The sequence below is a fragment of the Capra hircus genome, chromosome 3 (genome assembly GCF_001704415.2).
Source record: "Capra hircus breed San Clemente chromosome 3, ASM170441v1, whole genome shotgun sequence".
NCBI classification, from domain to species: domain Eukaryota; kingdom Metazoa; phylum Chordata; class Mammalia; order Artiodactyla; family Bovidae; genus Capra; species Capra hircus.
This window is the reverse complement of record NC_030810.1, coordinates 382,600-405,143: the sequence shown is the minus strand read 5'-3', so window position 1 is coordinate 405,143 and position 22,544 is coordinate 382,600. Positions and strand designations below refer to the sequence as shown.

The window sequence follows — 22,544 nt, the reverse complement described above, 5'->3', positions numbered from 1 at the left end:
TTGGTGATGGACAGGGAGGCCTGGCGTGCTGCAGTTCATGGGGTCGCAAAGGGTCGGACACGACTGAGCGACTGAACTGAACTGAACTGAAAGGTATAGAAAAGGTTTGAAAATAAGGAGACAAATAAAACTTTAAATGGGACAAAACTGGCTTTTCTGTCGGATCACATGCAGGCACACTCACGCCTAATAAATGCAGGTGAAACTGCAAAGACTTTCCCGGGGCAGCAAGTGAGAGGCCTGCCTCCCTTCTCAGAAGCCCAGAGCAGTGGATACAATAAGTTAGGAAGCAGATCAGCTGACCAATGAAATAAGCTAGATTCAGCGCCGACAAGAACAATGTAACCAGCCTGGGGAGAGCACAAGCTCTCCTCCCTGCTGGGGAGGCTCAGGGAGGTGGCCACGCGCAGACTGTACTGGGCCTCCCTGAAACCTCAGAAGATTCTCTAAGGTTGCCAAAGCACTGGGCCTGAACAATGAAACACAAATCAGCTCCCTTCCCCCAGGCTATGCAAGCGAGAAACCATGGCACCCTCCTAAATAACGCAGGTTAAAGAGGGAATCAGGCTAAAATTACAAATGCTGTAGAAACCAACTGCCCAGAAAGCAGCGGGAGGTGGGTGTGTGGCGCACAGCCAAAGCAGCAGAAGGGGCCAGCCTCACCTGCAGGATCGGGAAACACGCACTGTCTCAACCCAGTCAGCACTGCCCTCCTGAGCAAAAAAGCCACGGATATAAGAGGGCAGAAAGAAATGAGGGTGAATGAAGGAGAAAGAGCAGCAGAGACCTCATCAGCGCAGGCGGCGTGGAAAGAACTGCTACAGTGATACACTGAGGGCCGTTTGACCAAGAAGAACAGAAAAAGTGCCAGAAAGCAGTTACTAGGTACGAGAAACTACAAAACCGCTTTAAAACACTAAGAGAGAATGTAGTCTGTGACTCTGACCAGTACATCAGGATGGGTTTGGGTTTTGCTCATTTTTGGTTGTTGATCTGGGTGGGCGGCAGTGCGGGGGGGGGGTTTAGTCCAGGAAACCATGAAGACCCTGTGTCACACGCCAGCCTTTTCTCACCTGCAATTAATTACAACCTGGAAGACAAAGGCGGATTGAGACTAAATGCACAACGTGGGAGGAAAATGGTTTCCACCTTCATCTACTTAACGGGCAAGAGACACTATCCTCAGAACAAATTTTCCAAGAAACAAACAGTAAACTAGGAGGGAAAGCAAAAACAAAAGTGATAACATATAAAATATATATCCAACCTATTTGTATGGATACAAAAATACATAAATAAAAGCATAAAAACTAGTCTAGCCATCTGGGAAGCCCAAATGGGAAAGTGGAGTCTTCACCGTTTCTTGGGTTACAAATTTCTGAATTTCCGTAGTGTTCTTACTAGAACGTACTCTACTTCAATAGGTGTTTGCAATTTCAAGGTTAGCATTAACATTCAAAACTACCTAATGTCAGGGATAGCCATCACAATGCAACCGTGAAGGAGCTCCCTCTGATTTAGACTCTCTTCTCATCTCTAGCAGGTTGAGTTGTCTTAACTCACACTCAGACCTAATTGCCCAGGACTCTGCCTGCAGTGTGCACCGGAAGGGCCTCCCTGGCCAGGGCCCTCCCGGCCGCCCTGGGTCTCCCGCACCTCCTTCTGCGCTGCCTAAAGCCCTCAGCTACAGCCGCCGCCCCGGCTCCCATCCCTCCAGTGGGGCCTGGAGACAGCGCACGGGGGCCCCAGGGCCGGGGCTCGGGTACTGACCGCGGCCAGGGGGCAGCAGGCTGCTCAGGTGAGGCAGGCTCAGCCTCCGCAGCTGGTCCAGCTTCTGGCGCAGCTCGCGCACCTGGCTGTCCGAGCGGCTGACCCTCTGGCGCAGGGTCCGCAGCTCGCCGTTCTTCTTCTCCACCTGCTCCCGCAGGCAGCACACTTGGCTCTTGCTCTGGCGGGAGGAGAAGCAGTAGGAGTGCAGTGAGTCGATGAGCTTGCAGGCGCCCGACGCCGACAGGATGACCTCGTTGATGGACATGGGGCTGGCGTCGCTGTGCTCGCTCTGGACGGCCTCGGCTGCCGGCTTCGGGGTCACGTCGGTGGGAGGCGCCGAGGCGCCCTGGGCTGGCTTCTGCGGTGTGGCCGTGAGCGACGAGCTCGCGGAGGGGCAGGCGCGCGGAGGGCTCTGTGCTGGCCCCTTCTCGGGCCCGGGGCTGCTCCCGCTGTGGCCAGGCTCGGCGTCTCTCCTCAGCCGCTTCCGCTCCACAGGCTCCCGGGGGACGGCCGGCTTCTCTCGGGCATGCTTGGAGGAGAAGCTATAGGAGTGAAGCGAGCCGATGAACTTGCAGGCCCCGGAGCCCGGGGGCGTGAAGTCGTCCGCGGAAACGCCGCTCCTGTCCACCTGGCCGCCGTCGGCGGGGTTGGCGCCCTTGGCGCCAGCATCCACGGCCCCTGTGCCGGCTTCTCCCTGGCTGCTGGAGGTGGCGGCGGAGGCCGGACCGTCCTCCGCGCGTCCTTCCGGAGGCTGCCGCGACCACTCCTGACCAGCGGTCTCCCGGGCGACCCTGGCCGCAGTTCGGCCCTGCGGTACGGCCCGCTTCAGCCTGCGGGGCTCTGGCTTGGCCATTGGGCTTGCGCTTGAGGACGACGGTGCCCCTGCAGCTGCCTTCCCTACCGCGGTGTCACTCGCCTGTGCCCTCAGACCTGCCGAGGCCCTCCCGGTGTCCCTTCTCCGGGGGCGGCCATGGCCTCCAGCCCCCCTTTTCTTCTCCGCCAGGTGGAAGATGGACGGCACGGCCGTGGGCTTGAGCAGGCGGTGCTGGTCCTCCAGTCTCTTGGAGAAGCTGTCTTTGGTGAAGTGCTCACTGCAGAGGAAAGAGTACTTGGTGGGGGTCCAGTTATCCCTCTGAACAGCCTTCAGCCACTGCATCAGCCGCTTTGAGTCCTTTAGGGGGAATCTGCAGGACAAACAGCAAATTACGAAAAAATAATTAAAAAGCCTCCCCTAATACTATCAACTGTAACAGGAGAATAACAGTCTTTACAAATACCCAGACCTGTACTGACTTTCCCATTTACAAACTTGGCAAGGATCTAAGAACACCTTGTACTTGCAACTTATTAGTGGAACAGAAAGATGAGACTCACACTGCCTACCCTTAAGAAGCTAGAGTCCATGGGCAAATCAGAGGTGAAGGCGAATACCTCCTCCTAGGCTGCGGTAAATAACCTGCAAGGGCAGAGTGCTGGGAGAGACAGAGCCGAAGGCATCGCGACAGCAGGAAGGCTCCCGGAAGTAGTTCCTGGAAGCTCGCAGCAGGCCAGCCCTCACGGTGAACTGGGATGCAGGACTCAAGGCGCCGAGAGGAGGAAGGATGGCTGCCCATAGGCACCCAGCCCCCCCCACTTAAAAGCCAGGTCCGGAGTCAGCCAACAGAGATGGGGGCAAGAGGCCAGGAGAGCACTCCACCCCAAGGTGCCCCAGCTGCCGCTCACGGAGCCGAGGGTGTGAGACAGCTCTAAGAGGGGGCGCCTGTGCTCCCGACAGACTTCCACCACGAGTAAGACCACTCTCTTTAAAGAACAACCAGCCCCCGGAAGATACTGAATAAAATACTTAACATTTTTTTCTTCATTCAGGCAAGATCTCTATTTAGAAAACCCTAGTGAAACTGCACCCGCAAGTGTGGGGGTGGTGCGGCCACTCTAGACGGCTGTTCGCCACATCTGAGGCCACCTAACCCACCTGAGCGCTGCGGGACCAGGCCCGGCGGCAAGTGGGGGTGGGCTGCTGGAATACCAACTCCTCAGCAAGTCCCAACCACTCCGACCTTCTAAATTTCCTCGTTGCTTTGGGAGCCCATTACCCTAAGACTCTCGCCCCACCCCCAGTTCCCAGGTGAGAAAACTACTGGCTCCGGAGGGAACGTGAGAAACCAGGGAGCTGGCATCTGCAATAACCTATTATATCTTAGCAGACTGTGACGATTTGAGACTTAGCGCTAACCAACTTCAACTTCCAGTGAGATTCTAAAGAGCCTTCGTGCAGGTACTGGAAACTTAAACATCCCCCTGAAACAGCAAAGAGAAAAGTCTGCGGCGGGAGGCTGTTCGGGCAGAGGTTCTTCTGCTCACGTTCTGATACTGCAGGCGTGGAGGTCGCAGAAAACCACTCGCTTTTGAAAAGGGCTGAGTCCCAGCGCCTTCCTGGTGCGGGCCAGGCCAGAAAGAAGGCCGACCCCCCACCCCGTCCCGGGCCACCCTCCGCGACGCCACGACTCGCAGCGGCGCCCCGGCGGGGGCGGGCCGGGCCGGCAGCACGCGGCCGGGCGCCCCCCGGGACCCGGGGCCGTCCGGAGGGCCCCCAGGACACAGCGCCCGGGGGCGCGTCAGTCCCCGGGGCGCGGGGTGCGTTCGCTCGGCCTCGTCCCGATCCAGAGGTCCAGGCGGGCTCCCCGCGACCGAAACAGCAGCAAAGTGACCGCGGGCGCGAGAGCACGGCCGCGCCGAGGAAGCGCGTCCCCCGCGCGCCCCGTCTCCGGAGCCTGGCGGCGGCAGCCCGAGCCCCGGCGGCTCAGGGCACCCGGCGGCCTACGACCGCCCGAGGGTCGCGGGCTCCGGGGGCCGCGGTGGCCCGAGGAGCCCGGCCCAGAGACGCCGGCGGGCCAAGGTCACACAGCGCCGCGCTGACTCACTCGCGGGGCCGGCGCCCCGAGCGCCCCAGCGTCCGGCCGGGCCGCGCCGCACCGCTCGCCCCGCAGGGCCAGGCCGGGCCGGGTCGGGCCGGGCCGGGCCGGGCGGGGGCGTGGCCGGCGGGCCGCGCGGGCGGCGGACCGGCGGCGGCAGGCGGAGCCCGCTTACCTGTGGAAAGAGACGGCGCGCTTCTCCCCCTTGCCCTGCCGGTTGGAGCAGTTCGCGGCCGCGCAGCAGATCACCATCTCGGGCCTCGGGCCGCCGCCAGGCTCCGGCCCTCGTCTAGCCGCGCCGAGCCCCGAGCGGGACCGCCCCGAGGGGAGGGCGCGCGGCGACACGGCTGCGGGACGTGGGAGCCGGCCCCGCGGCCCCCGCCGTACGGCAAGATGGCGGCGCCCGGCCGCCCGCCGCCCGGCCGCCCGGCCCGGCTCTCGGCGCGCCCCAGGGCCCCGGCGCCAGGAGGGCCGCCGCCCGAGACGCGCGGGGCCGGGGGTGGCGGGGGCGGCGCCCCGGGCCCGCCGCGCCCGCCGGCGACATGGCGCCCGGGGCGCGTCCGTACGGCAAGATGGCCGCCCCGGCGGGCGCGCGCGCGCTGCCGGCCCGCCGCCCGCCCCGGCGCCCTGCGGCTCCCTGGCGCCGGCCTCCGCGGCCGCGGGGAATCGCCGCGGGGATCCCCGGGGGCGCGACGCAGGCCGCCGGGAGGCCGCGCGCGCGGGCCCGGGCCGCCGCGCCGGGCGCGCCGTACGCCAAGATGGCGGCGGCGCCGCGGCCGCGCACTTCCGGCCCCGCACTTCCGGCCCCGCCCGCGCCCGCGCCGCGCGACCCGGATTGGCCCGGGCGGCGGCCCGTCGCGTCGCGCTGCGGGGCCGTCGGAGCGACGCCGCGCTCAGTCGGCGGCCCTGGAGCGAAGATGGACGCAGGTGAGGGCCGGCGGGGCGCGGGTCCGCCGGGGAGGCCCTCGCCGAGCGGCTGCGCGCCGGCGCCTGGGCTGGGGCCTCGCGGGCGCGGCGCGGGGCGGGGCGCGGCCCTGAGGCGGCGCGGGCGGCCGGCGAGGCGCTGACAGCCCGGTCGGGGTCGGCGTGTCTGGCGCCCCGGCGGCCGCTCCCGGGGGCCCGACGGCGGCCGGGACGAGCAGGGGCGGCGCGGGGCGCGGGCGGGGGCGCCGGGCGGCGCGGCGGGGCAGGCGAAGCCGGTCTCTGACTCGGCGGCGGGAAGCTTTTGTCCCCCCCCGCCCGGCGTTAAGAAGGGGAAACTTCAACTCTCACGAAGTTAACGTGGGTAGGCTGCAGGCGAGCGGCATGCTTCAGTACTCACAACGCACGGATGTTTTCTTCTTCAAATTCAGTAACTAATAAATGATCCCATCGTTCCCCTTGATTGAAAGGACAGACGGACTCCGCCTCATCGTGTCTCAACTTCTTGGGAGCTTAACAGCAATGCAGAACGTGTGGGCCTGGGTTGGGAGGGTGTGTGCGCATCCGTGTCTCTCTGTGCGCTGTTTCCGTCTGTTTTCATCGTGCTTCTGCTGCGGAGGGGACATTTCTTTAATTTTTGCTGGCACGCTGTTGGGGATCTTTGTCCAGTATCCTTGAAAGCATTCTTACACCTTGAAAGGTCTTCTTTTTCCATCTCACAGCAGGGTTACTCTTTTTATAAAATCTGTAGGAAGTGATCTGTGTTAAGAACCTTCCCAACGGTACAGACTCTCCTCTGGCTTAATTCCCCCTGTTATCCTGGATGACATTGTTTTTGCTTCATTTTTTCTTCCTGGACAGCAGCTGCAATGGGCATTTACTGGACTCTCAATTTGGAAGCTGTGATATAAACCTTTATGGCCAATATTTCAGTGATTTGTGGCATCTTGTTAGTTCAACGTGTTAGGTAGTAGTAGGAGATGGTAGCCATGATTCCCAAAATGTGATGTTAACCAGATGTGTTGTGAAGCTGTTTAAAACAAAAAGGACTCCTCCCCTGGATGGGGGAAGGAATAGAGTTACTTACTAAGACCATCCCTTGAGAGACTCGGTTAGGGTGGAAAGCACAGTGTTCTGGTGGTCATTTTACCTTAAACGTGGAAGCGGTCCTGTTCAAGTTAAGAGCAGCCACATGATGGAGGCTCCATGGAACCCTGATCCCTGCTTCAAAGCAGAGCTGTTTGCATGTGAAGGCCTTTGCTGATGCTGACAGAAACGTCTAGGGTGTGTGGGTCAGTTTTCTTTCTGACCTGACGCCGTGCATCCTTTGGGATCATTAATGTCCAGCCTGCCCTGATTCCTGGAGTCCTTACAGGTTCCGCCTTCCTGGCCAAACATTATGCAGTCCTGGTGGTTTTTACAGTCATCTGTTCAATAGCTGTGTTTATTACTGAGTGTGCGTCTGTGTCCGGCATTGTTCTACATCTTGGGACTAGAGACGAGAACGAAGTAGACAAGAAGTGTGTGCTGGCTGGCGTGTTAGACGTGACACGCACGGAGCGGCTCGTGGGAGAGTGCTGTGGGCCTAGCAGGAGGGAGCTGGAATCACCAGAATGGCCTGGAAAGGTCTCACCTCAGAGGCAGCCAGTTGACTGGGACTCAAAAGCGGTGCAGGGGGAAGGGCCTGTGGCCTGCTCCGCCAGTGGCCAGGGCGCAGTGGGTGGGGGTGAGCGAACTGAAGGCGGGGCAGCGAGAGGGTCTGGTCGTTGGCCTTGCTGGCTCATGGCATGTGAGTGGGACGGGGCTGCTTCGGGGGCCTTGTCAAGGAGCAGCATGGCTTGCACTGGCTGCTCTGCTGCAGAGGAGCAGGAGGCCGCCGCAGTGAGCCAGGCGCGGGCCTGGAGCCCCGGGTCCTCGCAGGGAGAGGGGGTTGGGATCTGGTACCTCTGCAGGTCGGGGCAAGGAGGACAGTGGTGGTGGGAAGTGTGAGGGCCAGCCACGTGTTGAGAGGGGTTTGAAATGCCGCGGTCTATGGCTTGAGCTGGGAAATGCACGCGGGGAGACCTGGGGAGCCCTGCTTGCTAGGGAGATGTTAGGAGGTGGGTCTTGCAGGGGGTGAGAGTGAGGCACCTGCTAGACGTCTGTGTTGTATCGTCCAAGGAGCCTCGGGTCTGCGGGCCTGGAGCTGAGAGCGGAGGCCTGGGCTGGAGGTAGAAGTGTGTGGGGCTGGTTTGGGCAAGGGCTCTAAGGGCCTGAGTGGGAGGGGAGGCGGGGCTGGAGGCCCAGGGCTGCTGCCGGGCTGTGGGTGGCAGGTCACACCCCAGGCCCGTCCTCACAGCCTGCTCTGGTTGGCACTGGACTTGACATGCTGTCGGCTCCTTGAGGACAGAGTTGGTGTCTTGTGCTTCATCTTTGGGCTTTGCCTGTGTCTGACAGGTGGTTGGTGATGGAAGAAGCAGAACTTGAGTTGCTGGTGATGCACACGGTCCTGTCCTGTGGGTGTTCCTGGGCTGCAGGGTTTGTGTATAATGGAAATCCGCGTGTTGGTGTAATGCGTAGGGGATGAGGAGGGCAGTCAGGCTCACTGAGGGCCGGCTGGAGTCTGTTCTCTCCGGTGTGTTCACTGGGGTGCCCTGGGCAGTGTCCTGGTGCCCCTAAAGTTCCAGCTTTTCTTTCCTTCCATCTGTCTCCCTACCTTGCTCCATCTCTCCATTGAGAGCTCTCCCTTGAGAACTCTCCATTGAGAGCTGCTGCTGCTCAGCCGCTCAGCCGCGTCCCACTCTTTGTGGCCCCAGGGACTGCATCAAGCCAGGCTTCCCTGTCCATCAGCAACTCCCGGAGCTTGCTGAAAGCCATGTCCATCGAGTCGGTGGTGCCACCCAACCATCTCATCCTCTGTCATCCCCTCTCCTCCTGCCTTCAATCTTTCCTAGCATCAGGCTCTTTTCTAATGAGTCGGCTCTTTGCGTCAGGTGGCCAAAATATTGGAGCTTCAGCATCAGTCCTTCCAATGCCAGCATTTTCATATAAACTATTTGGGATTTGAAAAAAACTACTTGCAAACTTGTGATTTTAAACATAAGCATTTTCGTATGGAAGAAAAGAAGGGAAGACCCTTCTTTTGGTTTTGTTTTAAAAGCATACATAACACATGTTTACAAAGCATAACACGTATTTATAAAATATAATCTCCCAGAAATATACACGTTGGGAAAACGTCTTTGAAGTGTGGTACGTTACACTGAGCTCTAAAGAGTTCTCATGGTGTGTGCTTTCGTGCTCTTCCCTGCTTGAGTTACTGTGCAGTTGAGACCAAGTCATCTGGTTAAGTGTATTGAGCACAGTTTGCTATTTTTCAGTCATGTTAATAACATTAAATTGAAACATTTAAAAATAGAATTGCCATCCTATCTGTGGACTTTCTGTTTTCCCTTCCTGGTGTGATCAGGGACACCCTTGGGAGGAAGAGGTGGCTGGGAAGACAAAAATGTTTCTAAAAGCCTTCTTTCTCAGAGTGGGTGGCACCTGTCTTGCGTCTACTGTGTTCTCTTACTTCAAATCAGAGTCACTACCCAAGCATCTGGAGACTGGCATTCTTTGGGAAGTCGGGCTCCTTATAGCTCAGGAGGCCTGTGAGCTTCCTAGACGAGGATCCCGAGGTTCCCCTTGCAGGTCTGTGTTGTGAGACGAGGCGCCCTCCGGGCCGAGTGTGGAGACTGCTGGTCCTGAGCTGGTGGAGCTGGTCAGTCTGAGGACAAGTCACTGCAGGAACTTCCGAGGATGGACTCCTCTTGTGGATCGGTCTGTGTGAGGCTTAGCGATTGTGAGCGCCCATTTAAGAATGGAAAGGCATCAGGGTTTCTGTTGGAGTCCCTGCTGACCTTGTGCTCTGCAGTGCTTTCTGCCCTCCAGAAGCACGGAAACATACTTTGGCGAAATCAATACTGAAAACGAACAGCAGTGGCGTTCAGTTCGGCGGAGGGCGATTGAGTTTCCTCGGGCACACGTTATGGCCCGAGCTCACGGGGAGGGGGCAGGAGGGGCTGAGAGCCGGGCTGGGGTCCTGCGTCCCTGGCGCCAGCCTGCAATCTCATCCCGTGGGCAGAGCTGGCCGCTTGCCCTACTTCCTGGGTGAAGAAACGGAGGCTCAAAACTGCGCGTCGTGTGTCGGCCAGCAGGTGGGTTCTCTGCTTGCAGAGTTAGATCACAATAGAAAGTCGAACAGTAGAAGTGACTGGGATTCGGAGAGGTCTGTCCTTCCTTCACCGCAGAGGCCGAGCCTCAGGTCAGGGGTTGCTGGGGGCTTGTGGCGGGTGTCGGGGGCAGGGGGGCTGGCCCGTGCCCCCCAGGCTGAGAAGCCCTTGGCTCTGCCCCTCTGGCTGCAGCTGCAAGTCCGCGGACTCCGTGCTGGCGCTGGGGGCGGGCCTGTTCTCAGGGCCAGGGCTGCTCAGATCACCTGGGTGACCGGGCTGATTCTGGAGGACATTGTCCCGGGTGTCACAGCTCAGACTGTGGAGACGGGTGTGCTGCCCTCCCGGCGACCCCCTGGGAGGACCAGGGCCTTGTTGCACGTGCTGATCCGTTTCTCTCTTTGGCTCCAGCTTTGCCAGTGAGTTAACTGGCATAGGGGAAAAGGGCGTGGGCAGAGACTGCAGGATGCAGAGAGGGGAGCCGGGCCTGGGGTGTCCTAGGCCGATGTCATAGGAGCCGTGACCTGTGCCCAGAAGGGTCCCGCCTCCAGGAGGAGTGGGAGGTGTGGGCTGCGGGACCCCTGTCAGCTCGCGGCTGCTCAGCCTGGCGGCTTCCTGCCCACGTGGTTCCTTCAGGAGCCTCGGGCAGTGAAGGCTGCGAGGCTGCCCAGCCTGTAATGTTGTTAGTCACGGCGGGGGACTCAGTGACATGTTAACAGGGAGGACACGTGTTTCCCCTTCCCTCTGAAGTTGGCTGTGTGTCCTGTAAAGTCGGCGCCTTACCCTGAGGGCCGTGCCTGCTTCCTCGCGTGTCCCTTCTTGGATGAGAACCCGCCCACTGCGGGCGGCTGCTGTCACCGGCGTCAGAGCAGCTGCGTCTCCTTTCCTTGCTCATCTCACTGGAAGCTGGTGTCTCCGGAGCATCCCAGAGCCCTCTGATGTGCGCGTGTCCCGCTGCCCTCGGAGCACTCCGGGGCTCAGTAGGCAGGGCCACCTCGGGTTCTGAGCTCTGATCCTGCAGGGTGAGCGTCACTGCCCTGCAGCGCTGCGGGCTGAGACCAGACAGGTCCTCTTGGCCCTGCACGCTTGGAGTCATCCTGGCGGGCGTGAGTCCACAGGTGTGTAAGCCTTGAGGTCTGAGAAGGCCGTGCCCTCTGAAGATGTGGGGATGGCTTCCACAGGCAGAGACACAGGTGTGTTCTCTCTTTGAGAAGACAGAACTGTAGCTTATTCCTGCGCGGTGCTTGCAGTCACGTGCACAAACAACCCTGCATGGAAAGGGCTAGAGAGAAACTTGGAGGTTAAGTTACTAACCCTTGATAGCAAGCCAGCCTGGTGGATGCGGGGGACGCGCGGACAAGGCAGGCCCTCAGAGCAGGGCAGCCTCGCCCCGGGCCCTCGGGAGCCGCTATGGAAGCGCAGGGCCCCTCTGTGCCCATGGGGTTCTGGGCGACGGGCAGGAGGCAGGGCTGGCCCCGGCGCGGAGGGCTCCTGGTGCGCACTGAGCACGGGGCCTCTCGCTGCGGGCGTGTGGTGTCGCAAGCGCCCTCCGCAGCCCTGGGGCGCAGGTTGGTTGAGCAGCAGTGCAGCCGTTCAGGGCCGGCAGACCGCGTGCCTCTGTCCTTGACGTTGGTGCCGCATGCCACCCTTGGAGCCTCTCGTGAGCCCTTCTCGGGAACGGCTCAGGGCTGCGTCCCGGCTGTGCTGCAGGCATCCTCTCACGTGTCCTGGGTGATGGGCGAGGAGCTTTCCCCACCCAGAGGCTGACTGCCCGGGCACCGCCAGCTGTGAGGGCTCCGCAGGGACCTGTGCCTCTCTGCCCGCCTTTCCTGGGGCTGGCAGTGCAGGCAGGACGCTGTGAGGCGCCAGGACTCTGGACAAAGAAACGCAGGTGAGTCGGCACAGACGGCTCCTGCAGGGAAGCACGCGGCTGCAGCTGATACTTTACGTCCTGTGGCCTTTGGATTGTTTTAGCGAACTGTTGTTTACCAAAAGGTAGGGCTGTCATTGAAAAATAAAGTCACGTGTGGGAGAAGCTCGTGCATGTCTTTGATTTTCTGGAGAGCTGAGTGGAGGGGGTGGGGGCGCTGTTGGAGCTGGTGAGGCGGCAGCCGGGAGCGGGGTGCCCGGGACGCCCCGTGGGCGGTGGCTGAGCTGCCACGTCGGGAGCCCAGGGCAGAGGGAGGTGTGTGCCAGGCTCCGGCCTCTCTGAAGCTGCGCGGTGGGTGGGCCGCAGGCGGACACAGCGCACACGCAACTCGGCGGGAAGCGGGGGGTGCGCCCCAGGTTCCAGGGCGCCCGCAGCCCCAGGCCCTGCGCTGGCTCCTGCAGTGGCGCCCTGCGGGGTCAGGTGGCCCGGCCAGACTGCTGCTGCTCCGCAGTGTGTGCCGTCCAGATCAGCCCCCCATGCAGAGATGGAGGTCTGGGCCCGTGTGCGTCTGTCTCTTCGGTTCGAGTCTGAAACAGTTAGGGGCTTAAAGTGTTAGTCGCTCAGTTGTGTCCCCGTGGACTGTAGCCGCCTGGTTCCTGTGTCCGTGGCGCTCTCCAGGCAGGAACACTGGAGTAGGTAGCCATGCCTTCTCCAGGGGGTCTTCCTGACCCGGGGATCAAACCCGCGCCCCGTGCACTGCAGGCGGCCCCTCTGCTGTGCGGACTGCTCCTCCCGCCCCTCTGGGCCTGGGCCTGGCCCCTGCTGCCCAGCGCCGAGCACCCCCTTCTCCCTGTGGTGGCCACGCGGAGGCCCTGAACTCCACGTGGGCTCTGTACAGAGACGCTGTCCGGGATCTCTGATCCTCGTCTATAAAACCAGGAAACGGCCATCAGAGTGTTTCTTTGGTTTCCGTAGCTACTCTGACCTACGACACGCTCCGATTCGCTGAGTTTGAGGATTTCCCTGAGACCTCGGAGCCCGTCTGGATCCTGGGGAGGAAGTACAGTATCCTCACAGGTATGGCCCGCGGAGCTGCGCTGCTCTCCTGCAGAGAGCGGCGTGACGGTGAGTTGCCTGTGACTTCCTGAGACACGGGTCTGGGCGCTTACTGCCGTGTGTGCGTGTCCCTTCTCTCACCCTCTAGAAAAGGACGAGATCTTGGCCGACGTGGCGTCGAGACTGTGGTTTACGTACAGAAAGAACTTCCCGGCCATTGGTGAGTGCCGCCTGCTGCAGGAGAGCTTTGAGCGGGAAGCGTAGAGCTGAGCACCTGGGCTCGTCCCTGGTGTCGCCCTCAGGCTGCCTGCTGGCTGCAGAGCTCGACCGCAGCCCAGGGCCCCAGCCCTGCCGCGCCGGGGATGCTTTCGACAGTGAGCCACGCTTGCTCCCTGGGGCCTGGGGCCTGGGCAATGAGCCACGCCTGGCGTGGGCAGCGCAGAGTGGAGTGCAGCGGGAAGCGCGTGGCCCCTCTCGGTGCTGAGGCCGCCTCTGCTCCTGGAGGCTCTGGGCCTCCGTGCTGGGCCCGGGTTGGAGCTGGTGGCGCTGTGGGTTGGTTGCTGGGAAGCACTGGTCACACCCCTTTGCTGCCCTCACGGGTCCCACTCTTGGTTGTAGGCCCTGAAGGGCAAGGTGAAGCTCCTCCCTGTGTCCCTGGCACCCGGTCTCCATCAGCTCCCTCCTCAGGGGGCTGCCGTCTGTCCCCAGAGCTCAGGAGCCTGGGGCGCCTCCCTGTCCAGGGGCCACGTCCTGTGGCGGGCTTGTCAGACATCTCAGGCGCTCTCTCACTCCTGCTGGGCCCTGATGGGGCTGGAGCCGCTGGGCTGGCAGCGCTGTCTGAGCCCCAGGGCAGGGCAGCTGGCGGCAGCCTGCGCAAGCGGCCGTCGGGGGCGCTCGGCGGCTCTCCTGGCCGTGATCTGTGCCGCTGACCGCCGCACGAGACCACCATGCGCGGTGGGGCGACCCGCGTGCAGCCGAGGCTGTGCCTGCAGGCGCTCGGCCCGCTCTGAGCCCGCCGTCCGGGGCAGGCTCCGTCTGCTGCGTGTCTGCAGGTCCCACCGCCTCCACCTCGGGGCCTGGCGCACACCCGGGACGCCGCTCCCACTCGGCCTCCCTTGTGAGGCTGAGGTCTCTCCGCGTGTGTCTAGACGTTCTGTTTCTCTGAGACTTGTTCACACGTCGGCCCCTGATGAGGGGAGTGAGGGCGTGTCCCTCGGCGGGTCGTTGGCACGGTGAGCCGCGCAGGCCCGGCCTGGGCTTGACAGTGCGCGCCTCTCTCGCTCTCCACGGCAGGGGGCACCGGCCCCACCTCGGACACGGGCTGGGGCTGCATGCTGAGGTGTGGACAGATGATCTTCGCCCAAGCCCTGGTGTGCCGGCACCTGGGCCGCGGTGAGTCTCCCAGCGTCAGCGCGTTCTCGGGGGCGGGGGCATCGCCATCACTCTCGGGGCTGTGGGGTTTTCTTTGTAACAACCTGCAAGTTTTCGTTGATTAAAGAAAGTGGCTCTGAAGACGCTCATAAGCGTTTGTGTTTCAGAAGCCATTTTTAAAGCACCGAACCAGTCTCCATTTTCGTGTGCATCTGGTTTGATGTGTTGGCACGTGTATATTTGAGATCCTGAAGAACTTGGTTCTCCCACTCGGGGAATTTCTCAGGAAGTTTGGGCACCGCGCATGTTTTGAGTGCTTTATAGCAATGACGGCCTCTTGCCTGTGTTTGGGGAGACTGAACTTGCGTGTCTTCCCCCGTAGACTGGAGGTGGGCGCAGCGGAAGAGGCAGCCCGACAGCTACTGCCGCGTCCTGCAGGCGTTCCTGGACAGGAAGGACAGCTGCTACTCCATCCACCAGATAGGTGGGGGGCGTGGCACGCTGGGCACGGGCCTCCAGGGCGCCTCTGTGGGGAGGGCTGGGGCCTCCGTGCGCCTCTCTGCCCGAGCTCCCGTGCTGTCAGCCTGGCGCTGGTGAACAGCAGCTCGCAGGCCTTGCGGGCTGCTCCTCGGCACCCGCGATGGCAGCACTGCCTGTCCAGACACCCGCCGTCTAGGCCAGGTGGTCGTGTCCTGCCTCCACCCACGTGGAGGGGGCGGAGCTCTGTGCTCACCGAGCTGCACGCCACCTCGGTCCGCTCCCCCGACGGGGCTAGGGGTCGGGGTCCGAGGGGGCGCACCTTGGAGAGAAGGGTGTCCCTGCGGGCGGCGGTGGCGCATCCTGGCACCAGTCAGGAGCTGCCGTGAGGCAGGCTTCCCGGCCAGTGTTCCCGGCCTCTTGGCTGGGTAGGGGGAGGGGTTTCGGGACGCGGGGGGGGGGCGAGGGTCGCTAACCAGCTCTGTTTCCTGCAGCACAAATGGGCGTTGGCGAGGGCAAGTCCATTGGCCAGTGGTACGGGCCCAACACCGTCGCCCAGGTCCTTAAGTACGTGCCCGGGGTGCGTGGACTCACCTGGGCCTCTGCTGCTGAAGGGAGTGAGGGGCCTCTTACTCTCTCAGCCTCTTCAGAACCCTCAGGAGGGTCCTCAGAGGTCACCGTGCCGAGTGGTCTTAGGGGTTGGAATCTGTTTCTAGTGAGGGTGTGCCCACCTGGGTCCTGGGAGCCCCTGCAGAGCCCCCAGATTAGACAGAGCCCCCTCCTGTCAGGCCGTGACTCCTCGGCCACAGGCGCCTGCCCTGCGCGGCGCCTCCCACTGCGCTGTCAGCTCAGCGTCTCGCGGGGCGCAGGCGGGGCTGATTGGGGTGGCCGGGCTGCCTCAGGCTGGGCAAGGCCTGGGCTTGGCGTCTGACTCTTGCCCGTGTGCTGGCCTGATTGGGAACGGCTGCTCTCGCGACCTCCCCTGCACAGCCGCGGCTGGCAGAGGCCAGGAGGCTCGAGCCGGGCAGGCTCATCGGGGCGCCCTCCCCTCCCCTCCCCGGCAGGAAGCTGGCTGTCTTCGACGCCTGGAGCGCCCTGGCTGTGCACGTAGCGATGGACAACACGGTGGTGATGGCGGACGTCAGTGAGTGAGTGGGCCCCGGGCTGAGGGCCCTCGCCGGCCCCGGGCAGGGCGGGAGGGCACCGGGCGCCCGTGTGCTGGGCCTGTGTGTGCTCTGACGCCCTGCGAGGAATGCCGCCGCGTCTTCCTGGCCCCCAGACGCTGCGAAAGGTTTAGAGGTCCGAGGAGCACCCGGGTTCACAAGGTCTGGAGGCAGAGGCGTGGTCTGCCTGTCGTCTCTGAGGGAAGAGCAGAGCTCAGGCACGCTGGCAGTCTGAACGGGGCTGGAACGCACAGACAGGGCCTGTCGGCGCGGCGCGGGGTGGGCTGCGTGGGGTGTGCGAGCCGCTGCTGTCTTGGGCCAGGCGTGGGGGGACCCAGTGTCAGCAGGAAGGTGTCCTCCTCACAGAAGGGCCTCTTGGTCGGCAAAGCAGAACTGAGACAGAGTTGAGAGACGGCGCGGCAGGGCAGGTGCGTCCACGGGGCAGTCGCGCGAGCCTGCGTGGAGCAGGCAGGAGAAAAGGGCAGGACCTGAACTACCTAGAAATGTCGAGCTTTCTGTCTCAGCTTTTGGGTTGAAAAAGTCAAGCTTAAAAGTTACACGTCAGAAGGTGATTTGTGCAAGACTCAGGGAAGAGCACGTACCTTTAATGCTGGGGACGGCACAGTGAACAGTGGCGGAGTGAAGTCCAGTTCGAGAGCCTAGGGAAGGACCGGGAACGGCGACGGAAGGAGCTTCAGAAATGTGGCGTCAATAAAGCCGCGTGCAGAGAGAACGCTTTGAGAGGAGGTGCGGTAGCAGCACTACCTTTTAGAGCTGGCTCTTCGCAGCAGTGTCACCGCACCAGCAGCTGCGTCAGGGGTCAGGAGAAGCCCAGAAACGTGTTTGGAAATCAGGAGGGGAGAGCCTGACGCCGACCCCTGTGCGTGGGTTTTCCTAGCCCAGCAGTTCCACAACACCCACTGGGCGTGGTGCAGTTCAGCTCAGTTCTGAGCCTGTCTGCAGGCCTGCAGAACCCCCCGCCACACACACCCCCCACTGAAGACCCCAGGGCAAGTCCAGGTGGTGGACTTGCGCTTCGACAGACTGGCTGGAGGCTCCATGACCCTGTCCTCGGGTCTGTGACTTTGCTGGAGCAGCTGAGAGACTCAGGAGCACTTTACTCACGAGAGCACGGGGGTTCCCAAGGACAGGACTCAGAGGCAGCCAATGGGAGCGACGCTGGAAGTCCTCCCAGCGTTTATGGAGGCAGCACCAACAGGCCCGAGGGACCAGGCCGTCATCTGCTGCCGACTGGACAGCTCCCCTCCCTGGAGCGGCGTGGAGGGGTGCCTGCACCCAGCCCCTCCCTCAAGGCTCTCCAGAGCCCCCAGTAACAACCAGGGACGGCTCCATGGCGCTCCTCAGGAAGGTCTGAGGGGTTGGGGGCACCTGCTCAGGACGCACCCCTGGCCCCTTCTGATCTGTGAGTGGACGTGAGAGGGTGTTTGATGGGCTCTGAGGCGGTGCCCAGTGGGATCTGACTCCTCGGTGCACCCATCCCTGCCTCGGGTACCTGTTGGCCCTCTTCGAGCAAGTGGACTCACGGACCTTTTTCTAATTCAAGGTGTTTTCCCTGTGGGTCGTGCCTCCCGCCCCAGGCGTGGCTGGCTCCTTGACGGTGGCCTGTGTGCTGTTGCAGCCCCTTTCCTGGCACACTCTCGCCCTGTGCTTTTGGCCCGTTAGCGGGGATGGGTGTCCAGGAGCCATGGCTGGGTGCCCGGGGTGCTTGTGGCTGCTGGAGGGTCTCCTACACTGAACTCGGGAGTAAACCTGTTCCCTGAGGGATTAGCGGATGTGTTTAGACGGAAGAAAAAGCAGAAACGTTTCCGCTTGGTGCTCTCCTTGCTGAGGGGGCCTCAGGCCTGCGGTCAGTGCTGCGTCCACCTGGCTGGTGGCTCCGCAGGGCTGGCTTTACCATGCTTCCCAGGTGCACGCAAGTGTTCCCTTGCTGTGTGTATGCTGCGTCTCACACTAAGAGTTTCCAGCTGCACACACGCAGGGAGCGTGTGCTCCGTCTTTCCCTGTAGTGGCAGCTTTACCTTAGGCTCAGTTTTCAGGTCTGAGCTGTACTTGGCGCACTGGACTGTTCACAGCTGTGTCTTGGCGGTGGACTCGCGCCTCCTCCCGTTCAGGCCCTGAGAACAGTCTGCCTCTTGCAGGGAGGTTGTGCAGGAGCGGCCTTCCGTGTGCCGGGGCTGAGGCCTTCCCCGCAGACTCCGAGCGGCATTGCAACGGCTTTCCGGCGGGGGCCGAGGGCGGCGAGTGCACGGCGCCCTGGAGACCCTTGGTGCTGCTCATCCCGCTGCGCCTGGGGCTGGCGGACGTGAACGCGGCCTACGCGGGCACGCTCAAGGTGGGTCTGTGCCGGCCCCTCCCCTCCTGCGGCCGGGGCTGCTCCCTGGAGCCCCCCGCCATCCCCTCTTTGCGCCCTGGTCGTGCCAGCTCCTCCCCACAGCAGCCTGCCCCACCCGCGGCTGGGCCGACCCGTGTGCGGCTGCTTGCTGCCCTGCCGTCCCCGTCACCCCGCCTGGAGCTCCCCCGAAGGAGCCGCGCCTCGGGGTCGGGAGCCGCGCTCTGCGAGGCTGTGCTCGCAGCCCTGCGGGGGGAGCCCCTGCTCACAGCCCTGCTCCCCGCAGCACTGCTTCCGGATGCCCCAGTCCCTGGGGGTGATCGGAGGGAAGCCCAACAGTGCCCACTACTTCATCGGCTACGTTGGTGAGTGGGGGTCTGCTGCGGTTGAAGGAAGAGGGTGGTCTAAAGGGTGCCCCCCGCCACTGGACATGAAGCCGCCTGCGCGAGGCCAGCGTGGCTTTGGGGGCTGCGGTGGGGCCGCCCTGCCCTCGCTGACCCACCCCCCGCCCGCCCAGGGGAGGAGCTCATCTACCTGGACCCCCACACCACACAGCCGGCCGTGGCGGCCGCTGACCGCTGCCCGGTCCCGGACGAGAGCTTCCATTGCCAGCACCCGCCCGGCAGGATGAGCATCACGGAGCTCGACCCGTCCATCGCCGTGGTGCGTCCCCCGTGTCCGCCGTCAGCGCTGCCCTGCTGCTGCTGCTGCAGGAGGGAGGCCCCCGGTTCCCGGAATTTCACTGCCATGCGCTTGGCATGACGTCACGCGGTTCAGAGCCCGCGCAGGGCGGCCCTGGCCCGGCCCCCGCCGCGGCTCCTCCTCGGGCTCCCCACCCCGCGCGCTTCCGGCTTGGTTTCTGAGCTGCTATGTCTGCTGGGTGGCCCCTAAGAATGTACCTGCTCGCTCACGCTCTGCTGACGGCAAGGCGGGAAGGGTTGGTTCGGCTCAGAAAACATTTGCGGGAGGCCAGGGACCCCGTGGAGAAGGCAGTGGCACCCCACTCCAGTACTCTTGCCTGGAAAATCCCGTGGATGGAGGAGCCTGGTAGGCTGCAGTCCGTGGGGTGGCTAAGAGTCGGATACAACTGAGTGACTTCACTTTCACTTTTCACTTTCATGCATTGGAGAAGGAAATGGCAACCCACTCCAGTGTTCTCACCTGGAGAATCCCAGGGATGGGGGAGCCTGGTGGGCTGCCATCTATGGGGTCGCACAGAGTTGGACACAACTAAAGTGACTTAGCAGCAGCAGCAGGGATCCCTAGAAATCAGAACAACATACGGGTCACCCAAGCTGTGGACATGAGGCATTTGGTCCTGAGAAGGGGCGACCCCAGACGCACTGCCTATGGGTCTGGGTCACTCCCAGAGGCCCGTGGCCCCTGGGAGGGCATCGGCAGGGGTCTCGCAGGAGCCGGCCTGTGAGCTCGTGAGAACGCGGCTGGGTCTGAGTCTGTCTGGGCGGAGGGGGGTGGGCACCGCGGCCAGACACCAAGGCAGGCCCGGTGTGTCCAGGGTGCGCCTGAGGGCCCACGGGCCTGGTAGCCCCACTTACTGTGGGTGTTGGTTGCAGGGATTCTTCTGTAAGACTGAGGATGACTTTAACGACTGGTGTCAGCAAGTGAGAAAGGTGGGTGGTGGCTCCCGTCCCGTGGGGTGCGGGCTGGAGGCTGGCTGGGAGTCTGGGGTCCGGCTTCCCACTCAGCTGCCCCGCCCTGTGCGGGGCCACACTTGCCTTGCCTGCCTCGGGATGCCCGGCCATGCTTGCTGTGGTCGCAGGCCCCCTGGGGTCCCCATCCCTGGGGTCGCCCAGGAAGGCCGCTCGGCCTGGCGGGTCCTGGCCCCGCTTGGCCCCCCCTTGGCCGTGGCCTGACGCGTAGCCTCCCGACAGCTGTCCCTGCTGGGAGGCGCCCTGCCCATGTTTGAGCTGGTGGAGCAGCAGCCTTCCCACCTGGCCTGTCCCGACGTCCTCAACCTGTCCTTAGGTGAGTCCAGAGGCCCAGGGTCTCGGCCCGGGGTGCAGTTTGTGTGGCGCTGTCCTCCCCTGCCTCCCCAGGGCCTGCTCTGCTGAGCCGTGGCCTCTCGCGCTGGCCTGAGCCCAGCACAGTTCCCTGGGGCTTTGTGAGGGACCCCTGGGGACACAGCACGCAAGTCCACTTCATGCTCCCCCGGGCTCCTGGGAGCCAGGATAGGCTAGGCCTTCTGTGGTGAAGCAGCTGCTGGGGCTCGGTCCCTGCAGCCCTGTGGTTCTGGGGACACCTTCCCAGTGTGAGTGGAGCTTGTGTAGAGGGGGCCCGCGTGGTGCGGCTGGGCGCCCTCCTGTGGGGGGTCCTTGTCCCTGAGTCCCAGTGCTGGGCTCTGCTGCCTTTTCAGACCCTGGCAGGAGCAGGGCGCCCCAGCTGGGCAGTCTCGGTTGCCCCGCCCCCCAATCTGCATCCAGGCCGCCCTGACAGTCGGGCCCTGGGCAGGACGTGCTCCTCATAGGGCACGCGGGTGGGACATGGGATGAGGCCTGTGTGCCCTCGGGCACTTGACCCTCAGCCCCAGACTGAGCGATCCACTCCGGCGTCTACCGAGGCTTTGTCTTGCTTTGTCTAGATTCTTCTGACGCGGAGCGACTGGAAAGATTCTTTGACTCAGAAGACGAAGACTTTGAGATCCTGTCCCTCTGAGAGTCCTGCAGGTGGGATGGTCTCACTAGCCCTGCAGGGGCGCTTGGCCGCCGCGTCTCATCCACCCGCTGCCCTCCGCCCAGCGCCCCAGCCCAGCTGCCTCCGCGTGACGGAAGCCCCGGGCGCACGCTCCTGCCGCACTGCCAGCCCTGCCCGGTGCCCCGTGCCCTCCTGGCCCGGCCGCTCATCTCGGAATTAAAGCCCTGTCTGAAGCTCCATGATGGACATGGCTGCCGCTGGGCGTATCCCTAGACGGGCTCTGAAGATGCAGTCTGCAGGGTGCCATGGGAAAAGGGCCAAGGAGCACGGTGGGCATCCTGCACTAGGAGGAGAGGCGTGGGGGCAGGCGGCCAGGCCCACAGATGCCGCTGCGCGCCGTGCCAGGCAGCAGTGCCGCCCGGCCAGAGCCCCAGGGAGGCCACGGGCCCCTGCTGCCGCTTGCTTGTCTCACCCGCTGCCCCTGGAACACCCCCCCACCTCACCCCTCGTCAGGGCCTCCCTCCTGGTTGGCACAGCTTCAGATGGTTTGGGGCCCGAGGGTCAAGCCTTCCGCTTGTGGCGTGAGGCGGGTGTGCCGCCCCTCACAGCGGGGGCACACCCGGACTTGCTCACGTTGACCCGGGGCCACCTGCCACCTTCAGCCTGCGTTCGGGCCCCACCGACGGCCTGTGTCCCACCCGGGAGTGCAGACCGGCTGGGAGCTCAGGTGTGGGCAGCCTCCCTCCCAGGAGCCCCCACCCGCCGGGTGTTGTCCACCTAAGTTATTTCATCTCCTTTTGTCTCCTCCCCCTCTCCGTCCCTCAGGCAGAGCTGGGGGGTCTCTGTTCCCGCTGGCGCACGGGGTCTCCTCTGCTCAGCCGGCAGCAGGAGTGCCGGACGGGACCACAGACCAGAGGGGACGGTCTCGTGTGTGTTGGGGAAGGCTTATTGAGGAGTATTCACTCTTAGTGATATAGTTCGCGGTTCCTTACTGCAAATAATAACAGTTTCAATAGAAAACAGAATTCGTGTGTGTCTTGATTTTCCCAGAGCTGTAATTGGACATAGTGAGAACAGGGACGGTGTTTTCCCAGTTTGTCAGGACCCCTGGGAAGGACCTGGTGGACACGCATGGCGAGCTCGTGGCTCCCAGGCCTGGGCAGGTGGTGCCCCCTGCGTGGACCTGCTCTGCACGGCGCTGGTTCTTGTGTTCAGTCGCTCAGTCGCGTCTGACTGACCCCGTGGACAGCAGCACTCCAGGCTTCCCTCCCACCACCATCTCGTTTCCCCAGATTCATGTCCATTGAGTCAGTGATGCCACCCAGGCATCTCATTCTGTCACCCTCTTCTCCTCTTGCCTTCAGTCTTTCTCAGCATCAAGGAGTTAGCTCTTTGTATCTGGTGGCCCAAGCATTGGAGCCTCAGTATCAGCATCAGTCCTTCCAGTGAATATTCAGAACTGGCTGGATCTGCTTGCAGTCCAAGGGACTCTGAAGTCTTCTCTGACACCATAATTTGAAAGCATTAATTTTTCAGCGGTCAGCCTTCTTCGTGGTCCAGCTCACATCTGTGCACGACTGCTGGGAAAACCACCCAGTTGCTTGGCTGTAAGGGATCCGCCTACAACGCAGGAGAACGGGCTCCATCCCTGGCTCGGGAAGATCCCCTGCAAGAGGGCATGGCAAGCCACTGCAGCGTTCTTGCCTGGAGGATCCCATGGACAGAGGCGGCTGGTGGTGGGCTGCAGACCACGGGGTCGCAGAGTTGGACATGACCGAGATGGCTAAGCACCCTTGCCCTCCTGTGGTTTGC

The 22,544-nt window shown here is 62.7% G+C and overlaps 2 protein-coding genes across 3 annotated transcripts in view; one reads left to right on the top strand and one right to left on the bottom strand.

Moving 5' to 3' along the window:
- Positions 1–5,058, bottom strand: part of THAP4 (THAP domain containing 4) — a 34,785-nt gene extending 29,727 nt beyond the window's left edge. The window contains exons 1-2 of one of the 2 annotated variants that reach the window (XM_018039786.1): positions 4,858–5,058; positions 1,771–2,954 (exon numbers count right to left, since the gene is read on the bottom strand). In XM_018039786.1, coding sequence (XP_017895275.1) covers positions 1,771–2,954; positions 4,858–4,934 — 1,261 coding nt within the window. In that variant the 5' untranslated portion in view covers positions 4,935–5,058. Of the gene's footprint in view, positions 1–1,770; positions 2,955–4,131; positions 4,297–4,857 lie in introns of those variants that run through there. The other variant, XM_018039789.1, reaches the window with a different exon arrangement.
- ATG4B (autophagy related 4B cysteine peptidase) lies at positions 5,513–21,757 on the top strand. The gene is made up of 13 exons (XM_018039742.1): positions 5,513–5,609; positions 12,639–12,740; positions 12,868–12,939; positions 14,013–14,111; positions 14,473–14,574; positions 15,062–15,134; positions 15,632–15,711; positions 17,890–18,083; positions 18,367–18,445; positions 18,598–18,743; positions 19,655–19,711; positions 19,973–20,066; positions 20,680–21,757. Exons 1-13 carry the CDS (start codon positions 5,600–5,602, stop codon positions 20,751–20,753), a joined length of 1,182 nt encoding a protein of 393 aa, XP_017895231.1. The 5' UTR covers positions 5,513–5,599; the 3' UTR covers positions 20,754–21,757.